This window comes from Phaseolus vulgaris, chromosome 4 (assembly GCF_000499845.2).
Source record: "Phaseolus vulgaris cultivar G19833 chromosome 4, P. vulgaris v2.0, whole genome shotgun sequence".
NCBI classification, from domain to species: domain Eukaryota; kingdom Viridiplantae; phylum Streptophyta; class Magnoliopsida; order Fabales; family Fabaceae; genus Phaseolus; species Phaseolus vulgaris.
The window spans coordinates 47,531,965-47,558,080 of NC_023756.2; the positions used below are offsets into that span (position 1 = coordinate 47,531,965).

At 33.6% G+C, this 26,116-nt stretch overlaps 6 protein-coding genes across 7 annotated transcripts; 4 read left to right on the forward strand and 2 right to left on the reverse strand.

Moving 5' to 3' along the window:
- Positions 1-3,721: 3,721 nt before the first annotated feature.
- LOC137838916 (flocculation protein FLO11-like) lies at positions 3,722-8,748 on the forward strand (the record flags this gene model as incomplete). Its single annotated transcript, XM_068648125.1, has 8 exons — positions 3,722-3,838; positions 3,967-4,016; positions 4,105-4,237; positions 4,381-4,484; positions 5,305-5,476; positions 5,557-5,697; positions 5,796-5,988; positions 6,077-8,748. Coding segments are annotated over 8 exons (3,294 nt in total), but the record flags the coding sequence as incomplete, so codon positions are not given.
- Positions 8,749-10,018: 1,270 nt separating this feature from the next.
- Positions 10,019-12,897, forward strand: LOC137838148 (probable caffeoyl-CoA O-methyltransferase At4g26220). The gene is made up of 6 exons (XM_068647388.1): positions 10,019-10,165; positions 10,994-11,066; positions 11,192-11,271; positions 11,370-11,514; positions 11,584-11,715; positions 12,508-12,897. The coding sequence occupies exons 1-6, from the start codon at positions 10,152-10,154 to the stop codon at positions 12,796-12,798; spliced, it is 735 nt and encodes a 244-aa protein (XP_068503489.1). The 5' UTR covers positions 10,019-10,151; the 3' UTR covers positions 12,799-12,897.
- A 590-nt stretch (positions 12,898-13,487) lies between these two features.
- On the reverse strand, positions 13,488-16,083 carry LOC137838149 (deoxyhypusine synthase). Of its 2 annotated transcripts, none has more exons than XM_068647389.1 (7): positions 15,813-16,083; positions 15,563-15,730; positions 15,211-15,429; positions 14,815-14,901; positions 14,593-14,698; positions 14,274-14,509; positions 13,488-13,919 (listed from the first exon to the last, which is right to left on the reverse strand). In XM_068647389.1, exons 1-7 carry the CDS (start codon positions 16,023-16,025, stop codon positions 13,842-13,844), a joined length of 1,107 nt encoding a protein of 368 aa, XP_068503490.1. In that variant the 5' UTR covers positions 16,026-16,083; the 3' UTR covers positions 13,488-13,841. The 2 variants fall into 2 exon arrangements, with proteins under 2 accessions (XP_068503490.1, XP_068503491.1); XM_068647390.1 differs by having other exon boundaries at positions 15,563-15,726; positions 15,813-16,079.
- Positions 16,084-16,830: 747 nt separating this feature from the next.
- LOC137838154 (large ribosomal subunit protein eL31) lies at positions 16,831-17,968 on the forward strand. The gene is made up of 3 exons (XM_068647395.1): positions 16,831-16,952; positions 17,037-17,144; positions 17,528-17,968. Exons 2-3 carry the CDS (start codon positions 17,062-17,064, stop codon positions 17,805-17,807), a joined length of 363 nt encoding a protein of 120 aa, XP_068503496.1. The 5' UTR covers positions 16,831-16,952; positions 17,037-17,061; the 3' UTR covers positions 17,808-17,968.
- A 443-nt stretch (positions 17,969-18,411) lies between these two features.
- LOC137838153 (pentatricopeptide repeat-containing protein At3g14330-like) lies at positions 18,412-20,463 on the reverse strand. The gene has a single exon (XM_068647394.1). It carries the CDS (start codon positions 20,392-20,394, stop codon positions 18,448-18,450), a length of 1,947 nt encoding a protein of 648 aa, XP_068503495.1. The 5' UTR covers positions 20,395-20,463; the 3' UTR covers positions 18,412-18,447.
- Positions 20,464-22,502: 2,039 nt separating this feature from the next.
- LOC137838151 (vacuolar protein sorting-associated protein 32 homolog 2-like) lies at positions 22,503-25,461 on the forward strand. Its single transcript, XM_068647391.1, has 8 exons — positions 22,503-22,713; positions 22,813-22,951; positions 23,804-23,903; positions 24,009-24,094; positions 24,178-24,269; positions 24,434-24,548; positions 24,690-24,885; positions 25,148-25,461. Exons 2-7 carry the CDS (start codon positions 22,880-22,882, stop codon positions 24,879-24,881), a joined length of 657 nt encoding a protein of 218 aa, XP_068503492.1. The 5' UTR covers positions 22,503-22,713; positions 22,813-22,879; the 3' UTR covers positions 24,882-24,885; positions 25,148-25,461.
- Positions 25,462-26,116: the final 655 nt, after the last annotated feature.

The following is a 26,116-nucleotide window of genomic DNA, read 5'->3' on the forward strand; positions in this document are numbered from 1 at the left end:
TTTTTGAAAAAAGTTATTCACAAGATCCATTAATTAAATACAGAGAGGATTTTAAACTGAGTATTTTTTTTTCACACCACTTATTTGAGATATTTAGGTTATTAGTTCAGATACTCAAATTAAAACAATGAAATCAGTCGTGTCATGTGAATATTAATTTTTGAAATTTTTTTTCCATTTTTTTTAACAAATATTAATGTTATCTTATCATTCAGAAGTAATTTTTTTTCTATTTTTTCACGGCATAATTGTGCTTTGAGTAAGAATGTTACTATAAAAAAGTACCTTTTTTTTCAATAAATGCTCAATACAAAATAGTGTAGTAATGAGTATTATTAAAAAAGAAGAAGGAGAGAAGCAATTAATAAAAGGTCGTTATCATTTCTTTATTAAAATATATTTTTTGTGACATAAAATTACAAATGCATACATTTTCTTTTTGGCAATTAAAGCTAAGTTTGAATAAAATTGAGTTTTGGGACTAATAAGGCAACAATACATGCATATGCTTCAGAAAATTATTTATTAATTTTGAAATTGGTAGTCATAATTAAAAGTGATATATTGTTGTTTGGTTGGTTGGTTCCTACATATGTACCAGGTCATGAGTAATGAAGAGATTTTCAAACTTTCAACCTTGGGAGATTAAGATTAGTTCGTGAAAAATCAACAATATTTTTGTTAGGAGGGTTTAGAGTCATTGACGATTTGTTGAAGTTATGTTTCTTGACTTGAATAACAATCTTAGTAGATGTTTTTGGAGGTGTAAAATTGAATGATGAGTATGTTCCATTTATATTTTTTTCTATTAATTTGGTTGAGAAGTGTTACACATATTTTAATTTTGGTGTTAGGTTTGCCGTCTCTTAGCGTCTAATTGATGAATGAATAAATAGATGTAATAACAATAGCGTCTAAAAAAGAGTTAGAACACATAATTTCAATGAGAATAACACAAGTATGACAAAAAATAGTTATTAGTTTCTTAATGTTGTATTTTTTGGACTTATAAAATGTTGGATCTATCATTTATTTTTCTTTGTAAAAGTAAATGTAAATAATAGTTGTAAATCATGATATATTTAGGCCTATTAAGTTTAAAATAAGTTAAGAGGTGTGTGATCAAAAGATTTTATGTTTGTCTCGCATGAACCTTTCATTGTCTAGTATTTGGTTGAACTTCACATGAGTCTAAAATAAGTTTGAATGGTGGTGAGATGTGTGGGGTTATGGGCCGATCCTATAGTTAGAGGAGTGATTTGTTTCCGATTCGGAAAGTTAATAGAAGATCTCGTTGTTACCGTTAAAGATATTAGGAGTTATGATTGACAGATATGCGGAATATCAATGTTAATGGACAATAAAAGTTAGGAAACATAAAGGAAAGAGATCCAACATAAAAGGAAAAGAAGGCCGACCAAGAACACGCACAACTAGATTGGAAACCACTATTTCTGGTATATTTTATGCTCTAGTTAAGGGTCATCTCATCCGACTAGAACAAGATGCATATTACTTTCTTGCACTTATTGGTTCAGACCTTATAGTTAATTTTAATCTTAATAGACTCTGATACAACCTAAGCTAAATATTACATATATTTTTATATAAAAATATAAAGAACAAATAGTAAAATTTATAAGTATAAGAAATACTAAATAAAGAAATAAAGAAATTACTTTTTTTAAGAAAAATATATTTTCTTGTTTTAGTCATAGTTATTTTTCTTAGAAATTATGTGTTCTTGGTATTTTTCTTTATACCTTTCATGCACTTATAAGTTATAATTATAACTTATTTTATTATTGGATAAATGTTATTGTTAAAAGTGAAATATTTTCATGTTAAAGTAATATAAAGTAGTTGTTTTTCACAAGCACATAATTATTTTACAAAATTTACAAAGTTACTATTGTTCCTACATAATTTAATTTTTATTTTCTTTTAAGAGTAAAATGACAAAAAAATTGTACCAACCTTCTTGAAATCATACTAAATAACACTTAAGTTTCTTATATTTTAAAAATAGACATTCGCTCATTCATGTTGCTAATAAAGTAACATTGAACCCTCTCTCACTTTTAAGCAATATATTTATTTATTTTTAGCAAATGATATTCATTTCTCTTACATTTTATATAAGGTAATGTTCATTTTCCATATTTTATTTAGAATATCATATCAACTAAAAATTTAAATAAAAATGATAAAAGTTAAAGTTTTAGGATATAAAATTAATATAAATATAGACATTTTTTTAACCTTTCTATAAATAATATAACTTAAAAAGGAGTGTTTTATCATTAAAAAATAAAAAATAAACCTATTTAAAAGTAATAAAAATTATTTGATTAAAATATAAAAAATATTTATTCTAAAACTAAAAAGTGATTGATCAACTCTTCTACCGGTCAAACAAAAATAAAATGGAACACTTTTTCCTTTTTTTTTTGTTTTGTTAACACATTGGAAACTGAAAAGTATTATTAAATTGATACATTTATTTATTTAATCAAATTACTTGTCATTTATTTTAAAATTCCTCAATGAAAAATAGACCCAATTCAGTAACATCACGTGTCACTACCTCGTGAGCACGATGAAAAGACGTGCTTTTATTTATTTACTTTTTTATTATTAGACATGGTGGTCGGAACCTACCTAAACTCAATAAATAATATGATTGGACCATTGAATCGGTGAACAAACTGATTTTATATTTTTCTAATTTTTTCTTAATATCAAAAGCTATTTCTTAAAATAAAAAATATTATTTATGTAAAATAATTTAATACTATTATTTTTGTTCACAAACTACCAGAATAAGTTTATTATTCTTTATAATAATTATCTCAAAAACCAAAGTAATAATCATATCTTAATGTATGACCCAATAAAATTTAATATTGTTTCAGACCTTCCGAGTGATTAAGAATAAGAATAAGTATATTATTAGTTTAGTGTGTGATCTCTCTTCCTCTTTCATGTTCATGCATTCTCTAATATATACACTAAAGGCTTCACATTCTTTCTTTTGTACATATGTGCTATTTTCTTATTTAGATTGATCGTCCGAAATCTTTGATTCACGTTTTTTTTAGTAATAAAATAAAAAAATAAAAAATAGGAACCATTTCAGGGTGGTTCAATCCTTATACATAAATACCTGACAATAACTTCTATTACCAGTTTGTCAAATGGGCTACCAGACCAATACTACCCAACATTACATAATCAACCTCATACAATCCAAAGGATTTAAAACCCAACTAGAATACGGGAAATAAGAAAAACCAGATTTTGCATGAATCAAAGATCATACCTTAACTTGCACCTAAGCGAACACCTCAGACACATCTGTCACTCCACTGTTAAAAATGACGAGTTCTTAATATTTCAAATTCCATTCACAATACCAACCCAAATTGAATTCCAAACGTCATTAACTGAAAGAGAGACCTGCCTTATTACTCTTGATTCACGTTAATATATTATAAATATCATTTAGATATTAACCTTGTAAACAGACCTGCTAATATACAAGATGGACTCGGTTATGACACTACGAGTATTATACTAATAAACCATAGTTATTAAAATAAAAAATAAACATAATTTTCATCTTAGAAAGATAATAAATAAAACATTTGGCAAAAAGAAAAAAAAAATTGAAGTGAGGTCCATTATTGACTTGGATGCAGCTCCCCGTAGGTAATTATTCCTTCCTTATGGCGTAGAACGTAGAGAAAGGTTTCTTCTCTTTGGTATTCTTTTGTCAGGTTTCGACGAAAGTTCAATTGCAATAAAATTTTCACTCGTTTTCCCTCGTTCTTCGCCTGCAAGTTCCTTTTCTCTTCTTCTTCTTCTTCTTCTTCTTCTTCGCCTTCTTCTCAATTACTTCATTTCTCATCACAGCTAATCTTTGATAAACAAACAAATAAACACAATAATTCTTCATTTTTTCAGTTTGAATTTGTGCAAATTATGCTGCATCGAAGCTTCAAGCCCGCGAAGTGGTACGCCTTCGATCTCTGCTTGTATTGTTTTGATTAAAGAGAGTGAGAATCATAGCGGCTTTTGTTCAATTGAATTTGTTTTGTGCAGCAAAACGGCATTGAAGCTCGCCGTTTCACGCGTAAAACTTTTGAGGAACAAGAGAGAAGCGCAGGTGAGGCAACTCAAGAGAGAGTTGGCTCAATTGCTCGAGTCTGGTCAGGACCGAACTGCTAGAATCCGGGTAACGATGACAGCATAACTCGGTTTTCTTTTTTCATCGATTTTATGTTGTCTGTTTTCTGTTTGATGTCACAATTGAGGTTTTGATTGCATTCGTTTTTGGGGATTCTGTTTGTGTTGACTTTTCGTCTGGTTTGTGTTTAGGTTGAACATGTTGTCAGGGAGGAGAAGACGATGACAGCTTACGATCTTGTTGAGATATACTGTGAACTTATCGCCGCACGTTTGCCCATGATCGAATCACAAAAGTATTTTAACACAGCTAAATTATCAGTTTCTTTTAAGCACATTTTTACTTTGGTTACTTTATTCATTTCACTTTGTTGAACAGTTTTCATTGTTTAAAAATGTTTGTGCTAGTTTAGGGGGAGGGAACATAAACTTTTCCTCTTCCCTTTTGTAGATTTGACTGCACGGAAGTAATATTACGTGATTTGGGTGTGTATGTTATTATTTTGTTAGGTTTTATCAATCGAAGGTGCGATCACGTTAGGGCAAACTATTTCTTTTATACTTGTAACTTAGAGGACTTAATTAAAGAGAATCAGACTTGGGCCTGATCATAGATCTGGCAGAATAAAAATAGCTAAATAAAGGGAAAGGACGACGTTGGGTAAGATGATAGATTTGATCAATGAGTTTTTATCTTTTATGCCATTGTACAAGGTATTATGTAAGAATATAAACAGTGCATTTGGTATAGATACAGTAACAAAGCCCCTCAGTCGAGAATCATCCTCAACTAATTATGTAACATGCCAGTGCCACCTGTTAGCTTCGTTCCCAATGATTTTAGGCATGACTTACAGGGATTGTTGTTCTTTGATGTTAAAAATCATGTTTTAATTGATATTCTATATCTATCATTCATGTAAAAGTTTGAATGCCATGTATGTCTTTATGTCTCTTGCTTTAACATTAATTGTGGGTGTCTGAAGGGATTATTGCATGGGGTTTTCTGATTCTGAAAATACTGTTTCATACAGTTTATAAGTTTGTTTGTTGTTATGATCGTACCCTCTCATTGCATTGATGTCGTTATCATTTCCCCTCTTTAAACTTTTCCAGAAACTGCCCCATTGACTTGAAGGAAGCGGTTTCAAGTGTAATATTTGCATCTCCAAGATGTTCAGACGTACCAGAGCTCGTAGATGTGAAGAAGCAATTAACGTCCAAGTACGGAAAAGAATTTGTTTCTGCAGCTGTTGAACTACGCCCTGACTGTGGTGTAAGTCGCATGGTAAGTCTTTCTACCTGCTTGAAGTTGGGTAAGATAAGATCATTTTAAAGCTTATTTCTAATTTAATTCTGTCTTTTCAGTTGGTTGAAAAATTGTCTGCCAAAGCACCTGATGGTCCAACCAAGATAAAAATACTGGCTGCAATTGCTGAGGAGCATAATATCAAATGGGAGCCCAAGTCATTTGAAGAAAATGATGTAAAGTCTTCTCAAGACTTGTTGGTAGGCACTACTAATTGTAGCTTTTCTTTGGTTTATTTTGATATAAAACGTTTGTTGGATTATTTAGTTTGATATTGTATGTGTATATGTATGTTAAGGTTGGACCAAGTACTTCTGAGAAGGCTGCTTATGCTGAACCTTCTCAAATCCCCGTTCTACCTGTTCATGATGAAAAGGGTCCTTCCAATATACGTGCTTCACAAGTTAAACCAATGCATCATGTATCAGCAAATTCATATGAGCAGACTGCAAGTGCTGCTGCTAGAAAGGATCAAGAAATCAGATCTTCAGGTATTTTTTTGTGAAAATGGTGCTTACACCTTATTTTCTGGGCTTTTGTTGTGTCTGTTACCTGAATATTTGGGATTCTTTCTTGTAGGAACTGGAAGTCAAGAAACGGATTTTCTAGATTCATACACCGATAACAGGAGTGCTTTTTCTATGAATAGGCAAAATTGGACAATGGAATTCAAGGATGCTGCTTCTGCTGCACAGGCAGCTGCAGAATCTGCTGAACGTGCTAGCATGGCTGCAAGGGCAGCTGCGGAACTTTCAAACCGTGAAAACATGACAAGGCAGTATTCAAGTGGATCACATAGTTCTTCTGGCAACGGGTTGAGAGATGAAAGACCCCAAGGATACACTTTTCATGATGACAAAGATATTTCTACTAGTTCTGTTGATGGTTACTTCCATAGAAGCAGTTCTGAGACGCACAATGAACAGATTTCTGCTAGAGAACAAGATAATCTGGTAGGAGGACCCAGCAAATATTACCGGAGCAGTAATGAGAATGTGGTCAAACATTCCCCGTCAGGTTCATTAAAGTCTGGTAGTGCTTTTGGTGATGATAAACCTTTTACTGAGGGTTCTCAAATGGCTGATATATATCATCATAAGGACTCATTTGAGCAAAAGAATAGTGACTCACATGAAATAAGTTCAAGAACACAAGCAGGTAGAAATGAAGAAGCTTTTGTGACTGAACTATATGATGACACTGATTTGAATACTGAAAACAATTATCACTTTGGAGATGTAAGGACAAATAAACCATCTAGAGAAGCTTCCTCTTCTCATCTCGTTACTCCAACTGATGATCACAATGATAATTTGGACTTGAATGGCTGGAAGACTGAGAACAAAGCTGTGGAAGACCTTTTTGTTGCTGATGAAGCAAACGCCCAGAGAAACTTTATGGGAACAAGTTCTTATAATGATACTTCTGTTTTGTTTGATGATTCTGGATCAGAGGACGGTGATGATTATAAGTATGATGTTGATAAAAAGTACAGTGGGGAGGGATCTGGTTTGTTTGTCTCATCCCCTGGTGCCAGATCACAAGTTGATTCTTGGAGGCATGGACAAAACGTTGATGAGAAAGTGACAAGGTTTAGTACACAGTCACATTTTTCTGAGGCTTCTGAAAGATTGACAGCTTCTGCAGTTTCTTCTGAAAAAGAAGACTTGTTACTGCCTGTCACTTTTGATGATTCAGATGACCCAGGTTCAGATAGCGATGTGGATTTGGTAAAGTCTAAGCATTCTGGGCTCTCTGATTATGAAAATTCTTCCTTTAATCCAGTTGCAAGCCATGGGGATCTAGGGTCCTCATCAAGAAATGATAAAAATATGGGCACTGACAGAAAGTCTTGGTTGTCACCTTCAGTTGGTTCAGACACCATCGAAGAGCATTTTGAAACAAGGGTAGACACCGCTACTGTATCAGAAAAGAATTTTGGCTATGATGATGACGTGTCAGCACGTCTGCCATCTACAAAGGAAAGAAGCTCTTCATCGGGTTTGGATCTTGAGGCAAACAATGACACTGAAACTCTGGAGGAATTTCAGGCTGAAAGTGGCAAGGAATTAAGCTATGGTACCTTGAAGGGTGGTCTTCGCAATAAAGGTTTGAAGCGGCCACCTTATATTAAGAATACGTTGGATGATGTTTCATCGTCATTGGGGAACACTTCAATCCAGAATGAAAAATCTTTGCCAACTGGGAGTGCTTCGATTGGTTCTGATACTCCTGTTCAGGACAAGTACACGAGGGAAGTGCGCAGAGGAAACAAGACTGCGGCCTCGGAAGTGCACAACATATCTTCTGATTCTAATAGTTATCGCACGGTTGCAAATTCAAAGGAGACTCTTGCTAGTACTATTGAACCTCGCATTCAGAAGGAGCAAAGTGAAGCAAAAAATAAATCCAGCTCAAGGCCCTCTGTTACATACTTTGATTCTGATAATAGTGATTTTGAAGATGAACTTCCTAAACAAAATTCACCAGGTTTTGCCCGTCCTCTTGGAGGAATATCTCGAAGGACATCGGCTTCTCCTAAAGCTGGCACAACAGGTTTAAGTTCAAGGGATGCTCCTTTATCCAAGCCTTCTGTGACTCCTGCCACAACACTTGGATGGAAATCTTCAAGGACTTCTTACGAGAATAGTAATCAAAATGCTTCATCCATGACGAGGAGCTCTGAAAATTGGACAGGATCGAAGCCTGGATCAGCCAAAAATAAAGCAACTGAGCCAGTTTCAGAACCGAAAAGATCCTTGCATGGGGAAGTTAAGAAATCAACTGCAAGGTTGCAACCTTCCAGTTCTCCAAAAACAGTGATACAAGATAATAAAGAGGGCCAAGATGATTCTAATGCAGATACTTCCTCTAATCAGAAGGTTGGGCACGTTCATCCGAAGTTACCCGATTACGATTCTTTTGCTGCTCACTTCTTGTCTCTTAAGAAGGATCGTCCTTAAATTCCACCTGCCTCTATATAGCAACATAGCTACTGGTACATAGTTTTGATGGTTTATCTTTCTTTTGCAGCCTGTATTGTTACATTTAGATGCGTGATTTAATAGTCAAATTATTTGAGGAATAAGGATGGGACCTGTATTTTTTGAGAATAAATTGAGTCAGTGTATAGGTTTTACAATCTCATTATTTGAGGACTACTGCACATACTTGAATAGTTCACTGTAAATATTTACCCTATGCATTGTATTCATTAAACTCAGCTGGTTGATGCCACATTCATTCATGAACTTCTGCTTAGTAACTCCATCTTCTTTCATAGACTTCATAATAATTAGTTTTGCTTAATTGAATACATTCCTATACAAATTTGATTTCTTTGTCATATATATATTTAAAGTAAGATATAATACATAAATTGTTTTCTCTTATGAAGAATACAAGAATGTTGCTTACTTACAAATCTATTATAATATGAGTTTGGTGGGATATTATTTTAATAATTTGTTTTATTAAATCTGTTATAAAATAGTACTATTTTTTGGGGGGAGATTCTAGAACTATTGAGTCAAAGGAGTGCAGCATTTGGATTGGACCGAAGAAAAAAAAGGCCTAAAGTCCATAAGGGGCAGTTGAACACCGAATTCATTGCACGGAAGAAACAAAACAAGAAATCTTAATTCATAGACTTTCGCACCTTTCCTTTTAATAAAAAATGGGACGACCAATTTTTTTAGATGATCTTATGATTTCAGCAATAGAGACCTAGATCAACTAGAAGAATTGTTTTTTATTCACTTCAATTTATCTCATTAATTTCTATAATCATTAAAATTGAATAGTTTATTGATTTTTTTTGATAATTTTTGTGTGTTTCTTTTCATGAAATTTACATATTTTTACATTTTGTAATCAAGATTTTTAAAAATTTATTCTTCTAATTAAAAGTGACAGAGCTAGAAATTTGTTCGAGAAAGATTGTCTTAGAAAAAAAAAATCATTTTCTTATAAAATGTCAAAATACAAAAAAATTACTATTGAAGATAGAGTTTATGTGCTTAGAGTGGATGCATGTGTACATTCATTGGTTACTATCATTAAGACACAACATGAAGAATGATTATATGCTACAAGAACGGAAATTTAATAAAATATTCTTATTCAAAGAAATAAACATAATTAACAAGGAGAAAGACTTCTTACAGAATTAAAAAATAATTTCAAAAACTAGCAAGTCAAAATTAAGAAAAAAGTTGTTCCTAATGGACCAATACAACTATTTCTAACTTTTTTATTCTAGTTTGATTTCTAAGCTATAGTTCAACCAATAATTTTAACAACGATTATTAACTTAAATATAGGAAATGCTAAAGTATGGGACATAATCTATTAGTGGAGAAATCTTACGCACATCGAAACAAATCTTTGTACTAATAATAAATATTTGTTTTATTTTGTGATAATATATAGTATAATATAAAGTCTGAAAGTGTTTTTTTTTTAGTGCATAGTTTTATAAGCCGCCACCTTTGACAGTTAATACAACATAGTATTGACCAAAGAATACATCTCATTGCATCACTACATAAGTGTGGTGAAATGGCTTCAACCATTAATTGCTGTGTTCAGAGTTAAGCTTCAACAACAAACTTTCTCCCAGATCCATTCTAAGCTCGTTCAAGTTATCATCAGAATGGAAAAATTCAGGTTTATATCTCTCTTCAATGTGTTCTTTTGTCCCAAGCATGCCTAATTCTAGGAACTCTTCAGGTTCATCACTCCTACAAAGTCCATACAGAACTGCATCCTTTTCAAAAGGAACTTGTAATTTTATATTATAATCGAAGTCCTTTTCACGCTAGAGTTCAATAGTTTACATTTTCTCTCTGTTCATTAAAGTAACAAGAAAACTAGTTGTTCTTGAACGGGTTGGAATCAAGAGAACAATTATATTTCTTCTAGGTCGATCTGTCTATCTCTCCTCCCTTCTTGTTGAAATCAAGAAAACGATTGTCTTTCTTTTCAGTCGGTCGGTCAATCTCTCCTTCCTTCCACTTGAATGATCTCCTCACACTTCCCTTGCTTCTCCACTCCTCGTCTCTATGAACTTTGGGCTTGGATGGTACCTGCAAAAGGCACTTCGAGTTCAAATAAGGTTTCGGTATTTAGTGCTCAGTGCTATTAATACTGAGTGATGTACCTGATTCTTAGAATTTGTGCTTATTTATATGATTATCATGAACTCTTAATTATTGGATCGGATTAAAGATTTGGGTCGTAATTAAGAACGTATTACCTAGTGCTTGATCATTAATTAGTCTCATTAATCCCATTTAGATGTGATGGTTTTGGTCAGTCTCTTAGTCGACTCTACCGGTAATATTTTCTTTTCATTGAGTGGTGGAAAAAACGCAATGCAATAGAATATGTTTTCTTAGAAAGAACTTGATAACATGCATCTGGGAGATCATTTCTCTTTCCCTTTGAAGGACCCTACCCCTTATGGTGTTGGTTGTTGGTTTTGGTGGATTGCAGAGAAATGGTAAAGATCAAGGATCCATCAATTTATCGCAATCCAGTCATATTACAAAGCGAGGACTTAAGCAAGGTTTGTATACAAACTCGCAAATTTTGTGTTTTCACTCATGGTGTGTTCAAACACACACACTTATACATCTTGATTTATGAAATGAAAACTCATTGATCACTTGTTACTCCTTTCTGGTGTGGCAGTATATACTGGAAACAGCTGTTTACCCTAGAGAACCTGAGCCCCTGAAAGAGCTGAGGGAAATCAATAGTAGTCAACCTTGGTAATTCTTCTGTCTATTACTGTAAAACTTACCTATTTGATCTGAGGCTGAAACTAGAAACTGAAAATTCTTCAACTTGTTTTTCAACATTCATTCAGGGGCTTCATTGCTACTTCACCTGATGCAGGTCAGCTAATGGCCTTACTTTTGAAGTTGTTGAATCCCAAAAAGACCATTGAAGTGGGAGTGTTTACTGGTTACTCCCTTCTCCTCACAGCACTCAACATTCCTCATGATGGAAAGGTTTGCATGCTTAAATTTCTGTGCATGTCTTCATTATAATTTGTACTAAAAAATAATTTGCTGTTGCAGATTACGGCCATAGATATTGACAGGAAAGCTTATGACATTGGATTACCAGTCATAAAAAAGGCTGGAGTTGAGCACAAGATTGATTTCATAGAGTCTGCTGCTCTACCAATTTTGGATAAACTACTTGAAGATGTAAGCTTGCTTCTTTTTGTATGTTGAAAAACTCAAGTTCATAATAAATATAGACAAAATAAGTGTATATATTATCAAGAATTCAAGAATTGAAGGAAGAAAGAAATTTATTACCAGATTGTGTTACGAAGTGAACTTTAAGTTTAATTCAACCTCATAAAACCGACTTATAAAATGAGGTTTGCATCTACTTCTGAAGAGTAAAATATCCTAATCTCTAGTCGATGTGGAATCTCCAACACACTTCTCATGCCGAGACTACAAACTCGTGCGTGGAAATATATGTTATTGGTGGTTCGATAACGACCGGATAGCGGGTAACACAATAAGTCCAACAAATTTTCGCTAGGATAAACTTTAAATGATTCTGATACCATGTTAAGAAATGAACTTTAAGTCTAACTCATCTTATTAGTCGATTTAATGAGATTAAGTTAGAATTAAAGTCTACTAATATATATACTAGCACAATTCTCACTTCATGAACTAGTTTTTGAAATTGAGTTAGATATAACCAAGATTCTAACATAATACCACATCTTATTCTAATTCTTGTTATTAATTCTATCAAATCACTTGTTGTTCCTTCTCACTTTATTTCAAGTCTAATATATCTACCTTTGCACATGTTTCTTCTCACATATTTCAAGTTTAATAATTTGTCTGCTTTTCAGTGTGACTAGTGAAATAGATTTAAGTTTTTAAGATTTAGTTAAACTGAAACATGAGATTCTAAGACTATGTGAATGTTTACTCTTTTCTCTAAAAACATATTTGGATGTTTGGGTGCAGCCTGCAAATGAAGGATCTTTTGACTTTGCTTTCATTGATGCTGACAAAGAGAACTATCTTAACTACCATGAGAGGCTTATAAAACTGATCAAAATTGGTGGTTTACTTGTATATGACAATACTCTGTGGGGAGGACGTGTTTCCTGGCCTGAAGAAAAAGTTCCACCACACACCAGATCAGGGAGGAATGCAGCAATTGAATTCAACAAAACAATCACAAACGATTCTCGAGTTGAATTTTCCCTTACTTCTGTTGGCGATGGTCTCAATATTTGTAGGCGTGTTGCTTGAGTTTTGTTACTTGTTTGCTCATATGTAATCAGTGTTACATGCACTGCTACTATATATTTTCAGCAGTTACCTCAATAAAATCACATTTTGTGCTCCTAATGAATGGTTTCATGATAAATTTCTATCAGTTAGTTGTTTTTTTCATTTAAAATAACATGGAAAAGTTGTTCAAAGGCTTGCAGCTGTTAATTATGCCAGTTTTGGAAATTTTGGATTCATTCTATCATTAATCACCTGAATGCCAGATCAAAAACTACTGTGAACAACACAATCTTTATTGTTAGTTAGGATTTACTTAATATTATTAAATCACAAGTAAAACTTATTAAATATAAAGTAAAACTTACAAATTATGTACTTTCTAATACGCTGATAATAAGTGTTAAAAATGTAAGTTGATCCATCATGGCTATTAGGACTTGCACAATCATATGGCACATTTCATGATGAGATTACAGTCCATTCAATATATAAGTTCATATTGTGATTCTTAAAATCCACAAATCATAAAATCACATAAGCTGCTTACAAAGAAAATGTTTGGCTACCAATTTAAAGAAACTTTATTAAGTAAATTACATCAATCAGTAAAAGTTTAAATCTCACTCCAATTTAGAAATAAAAGCAGTTTAAATCTCACTCTAATTTAGAAATAAAGGCAGGAGAATGTTAGTCTGACAATTGCACAGTGATAAGATATCAGTTTACAACTGTGATTTAACCAATAAAATTTCAAAATTGTTCCATTTCAACAAAATATCATTTCTCTTTTCAGTTAATTTGATGCAGGGTTGTCAACTATCAGCACTCATAAGATTAGTTTGTACAATCATCTCCAATGAAAAATTATGACTACATCTACAGTTCCCGACTTCCACAATGCCAGGATCAGTGGATTATTTTGGAATGATGTCCTCTGCCACGTACAGCAGAAGAATAAAATGATTGCCATGTTAAGCACCCACAGCGAACTCAAACGTCAAGATCATCAAATCACAACACAACTAAATCAAACTTTACAACAAATTCGTGTTTAGCCTCCATCAATGGTGAGGTTTAACTCTGGAAGCAAACGTTTCAGCAACCAGCAGAGGGAATGCTATTGTCGCATCACAGTGCACCTGTTTTAATGTATAAGAAGACATTTAGTGGATATAGTAATGATGGTTGTTTGGTACCCTAGTTTTTTCATGCGTATTAGTAGAGTGTTTGAGTAATTAAATATCTATTAAGTGCTGGCATTATGATAAAGGTTACAAGTTCATGTAATATAAATAGAAACCAATGCATATTCAACTGCTTAACACAGATGGTATACCCGTTTCAAAAGGAAATTGTTCAACAAAGTAAAAACAGATGAAAAGGAAATTATGAGAAAATGCATGACATTGACAAAAACATGCAAAGGAAGTATGAGAGTATGCATGACAAAATTAAAAACTTAAACATGCTGAGAAAGTATGCATAGGATGTACCTTGACAGTTTTAGCAGATCCACGGATTTTCCCCCACGAAACAGCCTCATCAGGACGAGCTCCAGAATCACTACCATCATATTCTTGTGCAGTATTGATAAAAACAGCATAGTCTGCTCCATTGCGCATCATATTGGCATTGCAAATGTGATGTTTTGGAAGGCCACCTCCTAAAATGATCATTCCCGTCTTCCTGGGATTTGCATGAACAGCTTCACCATTCATTGCCCTTATATCTGTTGTATTGCTAACTATTTCAGTGATGGTTCCCAGATTTTTCAAAATATGCAGTAAAAAGCAGAAAGAGTGTGGAAAAAACCTTGCACTATGTCCACAATCAGACCAGGATTGCGGAAGGAATGGAAGTACAGCATATCCCCCAATGAGCCATCAGTTAAGCCAGGACAGAAAACTGGAATGTTGTTCTAGAAAACATGGACAAGAACAGTCTAATTACGAGAAAGAAACTAGGAAAAAGATTCAAATCAGAAACAGAGTAGAGGGAGTAGCATGATCCATTAAAATTTGGTGTCATACTTGCCTTGTACGCCCAGTAAAGGTAAGAGCTTTCGTTGTTTATTTCTTTTCCCAACCGAGCTATTAACTTAGATGGTGTCCACAACACATTCTGCCGAACAGAAAAGGCACCAAGAAAAAAATCACAAGTGAAAACTTAAAAAGAACCTGCTTTGTAGAAGGTTTTTCATCCAACCATGCATAAAATCATAGTTTAGTTAGTTTGATCATAGAACAAAATACAAACTAAACATGAATTATGGGGTTTGATTTTAGTTTAGCACAAACTAAACATGAATAACAAATAGTACTAAATACAAACACAAAAGTATGAGTAATAAAAGTGACAGCAGGAGTTCAACAAAAACCAAACCACATAATTTTACATTGCATTGAACAGATAAGTCAAACAATAAAATACCTCAGTATTTTGTTCCTTTAACATCTGATCGAAAATAGGAATAATCCAGTCCTCAAATTTGCAATAGTTATCATTAGGGACCAACAAATTACCAATCCGATTCAACCCTTTCGAGCGTAGATACGCTCCAGGCAGAGAGAAATCTCCTGAAAATGTTGGTGCAAGGCACTTTATAAGATCTTCTTCAATGCCACCTGTAGTTGTAACAACTACATCAACCTGAACATTGCAAAACAAATAAAAATTTACCAACTTGACTTCAATTTACTGTTTGATCATGATTGTATCAGAAACATTGAGGAATACATTGCAAAGGCTTGAACTGGCATTTGAACAAGGGAAAGTAACTCACCATGCGATGCTGAAGAAGAAACCGAACAATGTCTCTAACACCAGAGGAAATAAGATTAGAAGTGAAACCCAGAAACACTTTAGAAGTCACAGATTTTCGGTACTCCAAGTCCCTCTCATGGTCACTGCAATCCTCAGTCACGGCTTCATCAACTAGCCTCCAATCTAGCTTCAGCCCAAAAATCACAACTTTATAAGCGAAAAAGCACAGATTCAGCTAAATGAAGAAATGGGGTTAGACAAAAACAAACCATTTGATTAACTACTTGGATGGCATCACCGAGATTCGAAGCCTGAAAGCCAGTGGTGGCCATGGACCTGAGTAGCAGCGGATAGTTAACGCCATGGTTGAAATCATAGCCTTCAATCTTAGCACACTTTCCATCAAGGCTTTCTGATTCTTTGAACACCGTGGAGTGAGCTGATGCTAGCACTTCTTCTTCCTTTCTCTTTGTTTCTTCCATTATTCTCTCTCTCCTCTCTCTCTCTCTCTCCTCTGCGCGCAACGCAACAGAGACGGTGTAGTTTAAAATGTTTAACCCGTGTTTTTATTGGGCCTTTAATTCACCCGTTTGCTTCTTTTTGGGCCTTTAATTGACCCGTTTACTTTGACCGTTTCTTCTTGCACCTCCATACCTTCTTGTTTCACTCCCATATTTAATACAAAAATATCTTTTTATCCTTTTTGTGCCACCCCGTACATAATTCGGAATATGTTTTTCGATCCGAAAGTGTTCTTTAGGTTTATAAAATTTGAAAGTCTTTTTTGAATTTAAGATAAGCTTATGGATTATGTAATTTGAATATATTTCAGATTACATAATCTGGAAACTAATATGTTCAGAAAAGACTTTTAGATTATGTAATCTAGAAGCTAATAACGTATTTAGAAAAAGAATTTCAAATTACATAATCTGTAAGCTAATCTCATATCCAAAAAAGACTTTTGGATTATGTAATCCAAAAAATAATCACGCATCTGAAAAAAAAAAATACTTCTGGATTACATAATCCATAAGCTAATCTCATGTATAGGAAAAACTTTTGAATTACATTATTTGAAAGATAGTTTCATGCATAGAAAAAACTTTTAAATTATGTAATCTGGAAGCTAATCAGAAAAGGTTTCTGGATTATATAATCTGGAAGCTAATTATAAATTAAAAAAAGGATTATGTAATCCGAAATATCGAAGAAGGGTATTTTTGGAATAAAAACTTATAGGGTGGCACAGGAATGCAGTGCAGTCGTTTACTTTTTTGAGGTCTTTTAAATATAGCGCATCGCAAGCCCAAGCCCATTAGGGTTAGGGTTATGATATATTTGAGGAGTCACCTTCTTCGTTTTCTGTTGAGTGTTGGACGCTGCCGAAACCCTTCCCAAACCCTAAGGTATATCTCCTCGCTATCTCGGGAATCTCAAACTGTTAAGTTTGTTTCCACGGTGTGACGTGAACTTCTTATTGTTTTGTTCAGGTAAGAGAGTAATCGGTGGTTGAAAATGGTGGAGAAGGCGAAAGGAAGGAAGGAGGAGGTGGTTACCAGAGAGTACACCATTAACCTCCACAAGCGCCTCCATGGCTGGTAAATAATTCACCTTCTTTTTGCTGTGTTTTCTCTGCAATTTTTAATTTCTATGTATCAAATTGAACTAGCAACATACTTCACACTTCAATAGACACCTTAAGTAAGTTTATCGTTTTTGACCAATGCTTCATATAAGTTGAGTGTTGTACGCGTTTTATGGATCTGAGATTTTCGTAGTTGTCGAATGATAGACATTAGGTATTATATTTTTGAGATCTAGCATGAGATGGAATTAAAATTTGTGCTTTTCATTTTGATATTAATATTAATGAAGCAGTGCATAATGATTTTCGTTTACTGTAACTTGTGTCTTTTGATTTCTATTATGTCTTAGTTTGAGATCAGTAGTCTTAGTTTTTGTTTTTGATTGTGTAAAATAGCACATTTAAGAAGAAGGCTCCTAAAGCGATTAAGGAGATCAGGAAGTTTGCTCAGAAGGCTATGGGAACCAATGATGTGAGGGTTGATGTGAAGCTGAACAAGTTCGTCTGGAGTCAGGGAATCAGGAGTGTTCCAAGGAGAATTAGGGTAAGAATTGCTCGTAAGAGGAATGATGACGAAGATGCCAAGGAAGAGCTGTACTCCCTTGTCACTGTCGTTGAAATCCCTAAGGAAGAGATCAAAGGATTGGGCACTAAGGTTATTGATGACGAAGATTGATTTATTTCTGTTTGAAACCGGAGACATATATGTAGTTTTTTTGTTTCCTCAATTCAGTCTTGTTTTTTCTAGATTATCAAATTACTCCTAATTTTGTTGGGTTACTTCGAATTTTGTTGAGACGTAATGTGGTTTGATAATATCAATTTAGTTTTTGCATCTGTTGTCAGTCTTTTCGTCAGGCTATTGGAAACATTGGTTTTGGCCCTCATTCGTTATATCTTGGTAATCGGGTAGAAATTGAATAGTTTTTATAACTAGGGTATTAAAGAATCGCCATGGAAAAATATGTAATGAGGAGGTTATACGTTTGTTTGTTTTTTTCGATTTGAGTATTTTTGAAACCGTCTTTTTGAATGCATTTATACATACTAAGCAAACAAGCTGTTTTAGGCCCGCTGTTATTGGTAGTTGTAATTCTGATATCAGCTCATCATCGAAGCTTCTGTAATTAATGGATGAGTTAAAACTTTTCACTTCTGTTTACTTTTGAGTCTATGCAGATTTTTGTTTTAATGTTTAACCGAAATTTCTGAGCATTTTCCATATACAAATAGTATAAAGTAGTTACTTCTAAAACCCCAATGCTGACAAAAGCAAGAAATGGATAGTAACAAATAGTTATTCATCTTGGTGTTCTTCACCAGTAATCTTTACAAGAACAGGTGCCATTTTCAAAATGGTGGAACCGGTTTGTATCTCTTACTACAATTAGTCTCCTTGTCACTTCTGAAACAGCCTTCATCCAGGAATGACAATCAACACAAACCCGAAGATTCTTGGTGATCCTAATTGGCATTCCAGCGCCAGTGTGAATGAGGGCAGATACAGCTGCAAGACGCTCACTGTGCTCACAGACCCATGTTGCTTTCATGTCTTCATTTATATCATGGAGAACAACACTCGTGTTAGGTACATATCCCAAGTCCTTAATAGCAGTTGACAACTCGTTCCAAATTTTAGTATACTCAGCAGAACAACGAAAATCAGTGCTCCCCCCAGCTACAAATATATGAATCTTATGCTTTATTTGTATCCAACTACACCCTGCATCTTTCTTGATTCCGGTCATGGCCATCATTTCCCTAACTCTCTTCACATCTTCCCACATCCCTGCATTTGCATATATATTTGAAAGCATCACATAATTTCCAGGATTGTTAGGTTCAATCTCAAACAGTCGCTCCGCGACTATTTCAGCTAGAGGAACATTTCCATGAAGTCGGCACGAGTTAAGCAAAGACCCCCAAATGCTGCCACTTGGTCTCATTGGAATGTTCTCTGCCACAGTTAATGCCTCGTCGAGTTTCCCTGACCTACCCAATATGTCCACCAAACAAGCATAATGCTCTAGAGATGGTTGCACCCCAAAATCCTGCATCATAGTAAACAATCTTTGCCCCTCACTGGTGAGTCCTGAATGGCTACAGCCCGAAAGCAAGGCAACAAAGGTAATCCCATCTGGTTTGATGCATGACCTTATCATTTCATCAAATAAAGCCAAGGCTTCATTTATTTGACCATTGGTTGAATATCCAGCCAGCATTGTATTCCATGATGTCAAATCCCTGCTGCGCATTCTGTCAAACACTTTTTCACAATAACCAATTTCCCCACATTTGGCATACATATCCATCAACGAGTTTAGCAAAGGCACATCAGCATTCTTCCTAGACTTCAGAATCTGTCCATGTATCTCCTTCCCACTATGAAGTGCAGTAAACTGAGCACACATTGGCAAAACAGTTGTAAGGGTAATCCAACTGAACCCCATTCTTTCTCCCTGCATAACTCTAAAAGCACCAAGCGTCTCTGACACTCTATCTTGTGCAGCTAAACCAGCAATTAAACTGTTCCAAGACACCACGTTTCGTTGAGGCATTACCTCAAACATCTTTAAGACCTCGTCAAAGCATCCAATTTCCACATAAAACCCCAAAAGCGCGTTGTTCACCACTTGGTCTGCTTCTCCAACGTCATGCTTCACAATCTGGGCATGGATTGCTCTGCCAACCAGTGCATTACCCGAATCGGAACTCGCCTTGAGGGCCATTGAAAACGCGAAATTCCCAGGCTTGGAGCACCGTGTCAACATGTCACGGTAAAGAAGCAAAGCTTCATGGGAAAACCCGTTTCTCGAATACCCAATAGCCAAAGCTACCCACACAGGCTCCGGCGGGGTCTCATGGCCAATTCGGAACACGCGGCGAGCCTCGTCGACTCTGCCGCAGACAGAGTACAGAGTGATGAGCTTGCTCTTCAACGTGGGGTTCTCCAAGACTCTGTTTTGAGAACGAAGTAAGTGCAAGTGGAGTTTTCGGCCATGTTCCAAGGACCTTCTGGAGATGCAAGTGTGGAGGAAGAGAGAGACACCTTCTTCTTCTTCTTCTTTTTCAATGACTGTGGGCTTTGATGATTCGATTAGGCGAAGAGCTTCGTCTAAATTGCCCCATTTGCAGAGGGATTTTAGGGTTGAATTGAATGGTGTTGTTCTGTGTTTGTGGGTATTTGTGGTTCTGGGAGTGGAGGTGGCTGCTGTCTTCGTTTTGACAGTTATGGTCGTTGGGAGAGAGATGGGAAGGAGCATGATGGAGATAATTTTCAGAAAGTAATTTTCAGATTCAAGAATATCTTCCTAATTTTGTAATATGTAATGAAATTTTTTTTTAAAAATATTCTAGATTGTAAAATTTGAAAAGTATTTTTAAATCTAAAAAATTGTAAAATTTAGAATTATTTTTTAAGGACAATTCAATGGAGTATTCGAATATGAAGTTTGGACACTTATCTTAAATGGGCGTATCCGTGTTGGACACTTATCGGTGAAGTGTTAATTCAAAAAATATTTGTTAATTTTAAAAGGTAAAAATACAATAATTTTTTAGAAATTTAAATTTATTGTATAAATTTTTATTGATTATAAAAATAAGTAAAATTATATATTGAACTAGTCATGAAAAATATTTTTCTGCTTCCAAAAAATCTGAAACATACTTTTGTACATATAAATATTTATTTCAATTTATATAATTCAAAATTATATAATATATAAATCTGTATTCTCGTGTCTTACATTTTAAAGATTATATGTATGTCTGTATCGTGTCAGTGTCCGTATTCGTACTACATAGATTCGGATAACCTATTAAGTGAAGAAACAATTGTCTAATAAAATAATTCGACTATTTAATAAAATAATTCGGGTTAAATAATTTGTTGTTGTTCTTTATGCCCACTTGTTAAAATATTATTTATTTTATTTTCGCAATATGGTTTTAAATTTAAAGTATAATTGAATAAATAATGTAAAACATTCTAACTATTATAATTCTTAACATATTTAAAGTTACATGTAACATATTACACTTTAAAAAACTATTTTTTCAATCTATCTAAATTTATGCTTTTTCTTGATTTTAAATAGTGAGATAGAATTGTTATATGGTTCAACTGACAGAGTAACAAAATCTCTTTCTTTATTCTTTATTAGTATATTTTAATTTATAATATATGAGTATATTGACTTAAATTTAATAGGAAACACTAAGGTTTTTATAAAAATTGAGAGTAAGTGTCTCATTTTATTTTATTTTATTTATTTTTTTTGATAAAAAAAAATATTGACTTAAATTTCATTGAGATTTCTCATTTATCATTTATAGAAGGTGATTCTCATTCTCTTCGTATCTTTTACTCTCTTAACATTTTAAATACTCTAATCCTTTAAGTTGTTTACAAGTGGATTTCACAATTACCTTCACTAATTAGCCAAAAAATATATTTTAACAGTCTAAAATTATTATTTTTTATTTTTATCTTTATTAACTTTTAGGTTTTTTATACAAAAAAAAATCAGCAACGGACTAATATATATAAAATATCTTGATTTATTATTCTGTCAAACTTCAAGTAAAACAACGTAGTCCGTTTAATTGACTCTCTCTTTCAACATCTTCTTCCTCTTTAACTCGTTTTCTTTCATATTTGTTTGACAATTTGTTCATTATTATTCTAATAATCATCAATAATTAAAAATAATTAATTATAATTTAAAGTAGTTGTTATAAAAATGTTTATTTATGTTGACTTTTCAATATTATATAGTTTAAAAATTTATTTTCATAACATTAAACATTTGTCATATACATTAAAAAAATACTACTTTAAGTAATTTTTTTTATAATAACACACCAAACATCAGAATTTTCAATCTTGAGAAATGCTTAGACTTAACATGCAATCTTAATTGAAATAAAGTTACGAGGTTCAGATTCGTCTTTTAAACTATGTGTCACGTCGGACACATATATCAAATACTGATATTTGTACTTCACTACATATCGGTGAAGCGTTGAATTCAAACAATATTTATTGAATTTATAACATAATTTAAAAATCAAATACAATAATTTTTTAATTCATAAATTTTTATTATTAATTTATATAATTTATAATTATATAATATATAAATTTGTGTTTGGTGTTTTATATACGTATTTTCATATTTATATTCATATATTATCGTTTTCTTTCGTGTTAGTGTTATATATTCCATAGCTTCTGATAAATAATTTTGATCATAAATAGGCATATAATATTTGTTGGTGAACTTTTATTCCAATTCCAAACACAAATAATTATGTAATATATTTTTTTTCTCTTCGAGTTAAAGAAAAGGAATGCGCGCCACGTGGAGGGGAAGAAAAGACAAAGAAGTTTCTCCAATTCCTTGTTTGGTTGGAAGATGAAAGAAAAGAGACATCAAAACAACACGCTTAAGCAAACCAAAGCTCAGACAACCCAAAACCACCGTTCTCTGTTTCTCCCTTTCCCTTCTCTTCTCCGATCCAATCCCTAATCCCTAATCTTTCTCACTCTCACTTCAACTTCCAATTTTTTCAACAGGGTTCGTTTTCTGTTCCACTTTTTGTTCATCATTCGTTCAGCTCACGATTGATCAAAATGCTTTGACTCGGTTTTCATCAAATTTTTTTCATGGTTTCAGGAAGATCGGTTGAAGAATCGGGGATTTCTTCGCTTTCGAGGCAGTAGAGTTTGAATCGACCGCAATCATGTTTAGCCGCATGTTTGGTAAACCTAAACAGGAGACCAATGCTGTTGCCACTTTGGACAAGTTAAACGAGGTCCCTTTTTTCCCCCTTCTTTGTTGCTATGCTACGCCATGCTCTCTGCACATCTCGTTAATCCTACTATTTGTGTTTGTTTCTTTGACTTCAATGAACTATAGTATTATTATTATTGTTCTATTTTGCTCCAGTAAGCAGAGTTGTTGTCACCAATCGCCATGGCAATGAACTATCAACAAACTCTTTGAAGTATTACTGGTTGCTAATTTAGTTGATAAATTCATAAGAGCTTTTGTTTCGGATGGGTTGGGCTGCTCGTGTGATGTGTGTTGAGGAGTATTTACTCCCATATGATGTGGCTTTTGAAATAAAATTTCACTAGATAGTTTATTAAGTTCATGAAAACCTTAGTCATCGGAGAGGATATGTAGTTGTTTTCACATTCTCTGTTGCTTTCCTAGTTCTGAACTATAATTAAACTAAGATGGTATCTCCTTCCTTGCGCGTCGTTTTAGTCTTGTTTTTTTCTTTGATTTAAGGTAGATCATGCTTTAATCTGCATCATGTTTATCTAGGTCTGTTGTAAATTTCCTTCACAAATGTGTTAGTTGCTTTCATGTTGTGAGTATTGAATAACTAATAACAGTTGTTCCATATCCCGGTTAAATCTTTTGGCAAACGGTTTCATATGATTGTGGAAAACAACGTCTTTAGTTTAGTATCCTCAAAATTATCACATTAGATTTATTCTTGCAAATATTCAAAGTCACGTCCTTGGTAGGGTGACCATGTGTTCCACGGATTATTGTTGTATTTTGTGATATGTCTCTTTACCCTTTTGTTTATGGAAGCATTTTACACCTAGAGAGAATCTCCCAAATTGAATGTTTTGTTCTTTGAATCATGTAGACTCTTGAAATGCTTGAGAAAAAGGAGAAAGTGCTCCTTAAAAAGGTGTCAGCAGAAGTTGAAAAGGCCAAGGAGTTCACAAGGGGGAAGAACAAAAGGGGTAGGTTGCTAAACTAATGGAAACTTGATTTAGAGAGTATCTTCTTAGTGCCTTTCTTTTCTCCTACTTTCACTTAGATGCTATTTGAGTTCTTGTTTTATGCAGCGGCAATACAATGTCTGAAGCGGAAGAGGTTATATGAACAACAAATAGAGCAGCTTGGAAATTTCCAATTGCGTATTCATGACCAGGTGCGGAAGCAATTTATATATGGTAACATTTCAAAAGATGATTTAGTTTGTTGAGCATCTTATGATGTTAATTTGTGTTACAGATGATAATGTTGGAAGGGGCTAAAGCCACCACAGAAACTGTTGATGCGTTAAGAACTGGAGCTGCTACTATGAAAGCTATGCAAAAAGCAACGTGCGTTTTGGAGTCCTATTTATGTTTTAACTTTTTTAGTTATTTAACTCTTTTCAGCATGTTCTTGTATTTCTTTTGTCTCAATTTCATGACCTGGCTTATAATATCGATTCAGCTTGGTTCTGATTTATGACATTGTTGAGTTGCATCATTTTCTTTTTCAGGAATATTGATGATGTTGACAAGACCATGGATGAGATCAATGAACAGACTGAGAACATGAAAATGATTCAGGATGCATTATCAGCTCCAATTGGTGCAGCTGCTGATTTTGACGAGGTCATCCTCTTGATGTTTATTTTATTTGTGCTATATTAGTTGCAAACAGGATATATTTATATCTTTAGATTGTAGCAGTGGTAGTGCTACAGAGCCCCCAATGCGTGTATGAGGATCATTCTGAATCTCTTTTCCTTTCAGGATGAATTGGAAGCAGAACTTGAAGAACTGGAAGGTGCTGAGTTGGAAGAACAGCTTCTTCAGCCGGCAACTACAACTCCTGCAGCCCCAGTGCATGTCCCAGCTGGGCGGCAACCTACTCGCCCTGTTGCTGCAAAGCCAACTCCTGAAGAAGATGAATTGGCAGCTTTGCAGGCTGAGATGGCACTTTGAGCAGGTCCTTTATCTTGGCTGTAACACTATCAAATTCTATTGTTATCCTTGCATTACTTTGTTATAGTGCAACTATTATTTATGTCAGTTAAATGATATGTATGCTTCATTTATTCACAGTGGAACATCCGATAGTTTCAGTTTTGTTTGCATGTATATTTTGTGTTAGTTTGATACAAATTGCCTTAGATAACTCGTGAGAAAAGTATGAAAATCTTACGTTAAGCTGTTCTTATCGGTTTTGCCTCTGGCTTTGGTTAAGCCAGAATTTTGCAGGCATTTTTGTGCATGAGGACTGGTGGCTTCAGTGAAGAATTGTAAGATGGAGGTTTCTGTTTATCTTTGTGAAATTATGGAACAGACCAGATAATGTATATAAGGGGGCAATTGAACATGAAAGTGGTTCATAAAGCAAAACTTACTAGTTTTATTTTGGATGAGTTCGAACCTCCTTTTTCCATTACAGCTATCTTATATTTTGTACGGCCCAAATTAGCACGGTTTTCATTAATTAATGTATATCTTAAACATGCTACGGAGAAGTATAAGGAATAAGAATCTGGTTTATGACTTTGTATTATTTTCTATCAGCAATGGCTCATGACTTTAACGTAAGTGACATGATATTACACTCTGGCTTTGCTTATATTTTCGTATATAATCCCGTTAACCCAAAGCTTTACTTGTGTATCTGGTTAATCAAAAATATAATCCAACGTAAAAGTTCAGTAAACTGATTTAAAGGTCACAGCATTTGAGCGAAAGAAATTTTTATTACTTATTTTCATACAAGAAGTTTTAATGAATTTGAGATAATGAATTTTTATTACTTAATTCTATATTAGTGCAAATATAATAAATGCTTTTAAAAATTAAAGTTGAAACTTATATTTTTTGTTAAATTTGTAGTTTGAATTATTTTATAATTTAAATGATTTAAATAATTTATTTACATTTCAAAAATTTAAATATGAAGATAACGGATTGGTTAGGTTTGAGGTAGGTAGATTTAGTCATCCTAAAATGGTAATAGTGTTGGAGATTTTGAAATTTGAATTGGGTTTAAAATATACTTTTTAATCTATCTTCGTCATAATTTATTAAGTTTTTTTAATCTATCTTCGTCATAATTTATTAAGTTTATTAGACTATTCGCTATTGAAAAAATGTGTTAAAAAAAATTTCATATCAATTAAAAATTAGAATATTTAAAAGTATATAATATTGAGTACAAA